This window comes from Linepithema humile, chromosome 7 (genome assembly GCF_040581485.1).
Source record: "Linepithema humile isolate Giens D197 chromosome 7, Lhum_UNIL_v1.0, whole genome shotgun sequence".
Classification (NCBI taxonomy): Eukaryota; Metazoa; Arthropoda; class Insecta; order Hymenoptera; family Formicidae; genus Linepithema; species Linepithema humile.
The window spans coordinates 15,553,892-15,556,992 of record NC_090134.1 but is presented as its reverse complement, the minus strand read 5'-3'; the positions used below and the strand labels follow the sequence as shown (position 1 = coordinate 15,556,992).

Genomic DNA, 3,101 nt, shown 5'->3' with positions numbered 1-3,101 from the left:
GCGTTCTCCACCGCAGAAGGTGCTTCGCAGTTAATATCGACCACCCCCGTTCGTCCTCCCACCACGAGAATCGTCTTATACTTTACAACGACGATAGCCCGTTGCAAGTCCCTTGACAAAGTATCACGGAGAATATAAATCATCATTTTAGTGTCTTCGGACGAGAAAAAAAGAAGACCAAGTTGCAGTAGACGGAAAGTTTGCACACTTTCGTAAAGAATTGTTTATTAGACGATTAATTCTTAGCGGTATTAATCGCGATAAAAAATATTAAAATGTAAAATATAAAAATATACAAAGTATAAAAATATGTTTAAATTCCATATTTGAAAGTTATACTGGAACATACATCGCGTATAGAAAAACAAGAGATACATTTATCTATAAAATAAAGCGCATCTTATATATAAATTACTTGCAAGGCCGACTTGACGAGCCACTTACTTGTCTAATATTTACACTACGTCAATCTTGCTTTACGAGCTCTGATCAGCTGCTTTATTATTCAGTTTAAGTCAAGTTTCCTCTCTTCTAGAAAAGAGCGTTTTTTCCTAACTCTATTTTAAATTGATCTGGAAGACGCATTCTGGCGCATTCATTAAGAAGAAATTAATAAAGAAATATTTAGCATAAAAATATTTTACCTGACCGCAGAAAGCATGAAAGTTTGTCAAATGTGTTTACAGTAATGGATGCTATGAATATATGCCAACGCGAATGTGCGGTGTAGCACGCGATATTCATGAAATTGAACAATTTCGAAATACATCACGACAGAGGTATCACTCAGCGTTACACACACGTGCGAACGTGATTAGAAGAGAAATTTCAAATAAATGAATATGTAAAAACAGAGCGGAGTGTGACGGTTTTGATCGATTTCGCCTAGAATGCACGCTTCTTATCGTGGCTCATTTGCTATTAGCGGTATACGCCCGTATACATCGCTGCGATTCAATCCGCCGATTTCTTGGAAGAGAAATCGTCTTACATGACGACAAAATGCCTTTACGATCGATTCAGCATGTGCTTTTGGAGTTCCTAATTGTTTAAATTGTGTTACGATAAGTACAGAAGTATGATTATAGATCTTAGTTTTTTTAACTTCAGCTGAAAGAAAAAATTGTGAAAACTAGTATTGCAACGGGATAATATTGGAAAATTAAGTCTGAAGGAAATGAAAAAATGTTACATCTAAGGAATGTAACATTTATTAACCATTAAAATTAATTTGCATTTACGTTTAATTAATTTTAATTAATTGAACGTAAATGTACATATATCGTTGAGAATAATTTACATTTTTTTTGTTTTTGGTCAGAAAAGTGAAAATGTACATTATAATATAAATATAAATCTCAAAGGCAGATGATTTTTTTACGCAGTCGGAAGCTTAGCCAATGTATCTGCGTATTGAAACTCTGAGCTGTTTTCGTAATCGCACATGTCTAAAGCAATGATGCAGCTCTCGCGGACGACTCTCTTGCTGTCGTTGAGGTACTTGTTTAATATCTCGTAGCACTCGGGAGTGGCGATTGAGCCCAAGGCTTCCGCGCACTCGTGCCTGACCATTTCATTCTCCGACGTGTCTTCCAACGATGCTTGTAATCCCGGCACGGACACCTCCTCTTGAAGTTGACCCAACACGAACGCCACTTCGTGCCTGAACAAGGCGCTGCCGGCTTTCAAACCTTCGCACAAAACCAAATGTTTGTCAGTCAATCAATATTCGATATATTAATATTCTGTTTTATGCTAAAGTAATATAAACTACCTTCAGTAAGAGCAAGAATGCTTTCCTTAGTGCGTAAATTCCTCAGCGTGAACATTGCCCTGTATCTATCAAATAGCGACTTGCTTTCATCCAATAAAATTTCCTTTAGAGCACTGACATCTGTTATTTTCACTGGAGGTGCAGGATCAACACTCGAATATGGATTCTTTGGCAAACTCTCTGTGTTATTGGTGGACTTCAGCCATCTCAGCCGATCTAAGGCTAATTCACAGGTTTCTGCTACTTCAGGTACAGAATCTTCACGGTACTTCTCTAATAATGGAATCACACTTGGTTCACCGATAGCACCCAATGCTTCTCCTAGTCAAAAAATGAATTTTTAAATCTCTTTGTTATAGAACAGATAGATCAAGTAAGACTTGCATGCGTTAAACACATACCTGCTTCATGACGTACCATTGGCTCCTGTGAAAGATCCTCCAAAACATTTGTTAAGATACTAACAGCTGCTGGATCCTGCATCTGACCCAGGCAGTACGCGAGCTCATGTTTTAATAGTGCTGACTGATCTTTGAAGCAGATACGGATCTGATCTATCGCCGTTGGACCAGCAATGTTCCTCAGAGTGAACAGAGCACGAAATCTCTCCTTTAATGGTCTGGCAGGATCGTTCAAGACTCCGCCTATGGTTAAAATATCGCTCTCACTTGCTCGCACCATTTTAGACAGATGTGTATTAAATAAAACTATAAACACTAACGAGAATTCAAATGTCAAGGCTTTTAAATCTGCAAAAATATATAAAAGTACTGATATTAAAATTGCAAAAATAATATTGAAGATCTTATTAAATTTGTAATTATAAAATAAATATTTTAAATATTTTAAAAATTATAACCTTATAACTTGTATGAAATTCCGTAACAATCGCCAGTTGAAATTCCCAGCCAAATATTTATCACTTTTAATGACATAAATAAATAAATAAAATATTGTAATAAAAATTTATGATCCTCCTGATATTTAACATATATTAGTCATTTCAACTCAAATAGAATTACTCATCCCGGCTCATGCGGAAGATTAGGAGGAACGCTTAGGTTAGGAGTTGACAAACGAGGGTTATTGGTCAATAAGAGTGACGGCCCGAGTTCGGACTGGATTTTGATGACCTCCTGTGGGGAAATTAAGAAACTCCGGACAAAGACATACTTCCTTGGTAAAACAGTTGAGACAACCTTTAAAAAGACCTTAGAGGAAATTTTTTCAACTATAATGGTGATTTTGAACAATAAAGTATGCTTCAACTCGTTTTTTAAAATCTTTATTAGAAACGGAAATATTTGGAGTGCTCATGATAAATTGA

General features: G+C 36.2%; 1 protein-coding gene across 1 annotated transcript; it reads right to left on the bottom strand.

The window, feature by feature from the left end:
* Positions 1 to 1,193: 1,193 nt before the first annotated feature.
* Positions 1,194 to 2,865, bottom strand: nero (deoxyhypusine hydroxylase nero). Its single transcript, XM_012376739.2, has 4 exons — positions 2,634 to 2,865; positions 2,176 to 2,523; positions 1,775 to 2,095; positions 1,194 to 1,691 (listed from the first exon to the last, which is right to left on the bottom strand). The coding sequence occupies exons 2-4, from the start codon at positions 2,453 to 2,455 to the stop codon at positions 1,378 to 1,380; spliced, it is 915 nt and encodes a 304-aa protein (XP_012232162.1). The 5' UTR covers positions 2,456 to 2,523; positions 2,634 to 2,865; the 3' UTR covers positions 1,194 to 1,377.
* Between the last annotated feature and the right edge of the window lie 236 nt (positions 2,866 to 3,101).

Coding starts and splice junctions, on each gene's coding strand:
- nero (XM_012376739.2), bottom strand. CDS start 2,455: ATGGTGCGAGCAAGTGAGAGCGATATTTTAACCATAGGCGGAGTCTTG. Junction 2,096..2,175: donor AATGGTACGTCATGAAGCAG/GTATGTGTTTAA, acceptor TTTTTTGACTAG/GAGAAGCATTGGGTGCTATC. Junction 1,692..1,774: donor CATTCTTGCTCTTACTGAAG/GTAGTTTATATT, acceptor TTTTGTGCGAAG/GTTTGAAAGCCGGCAGCGCC.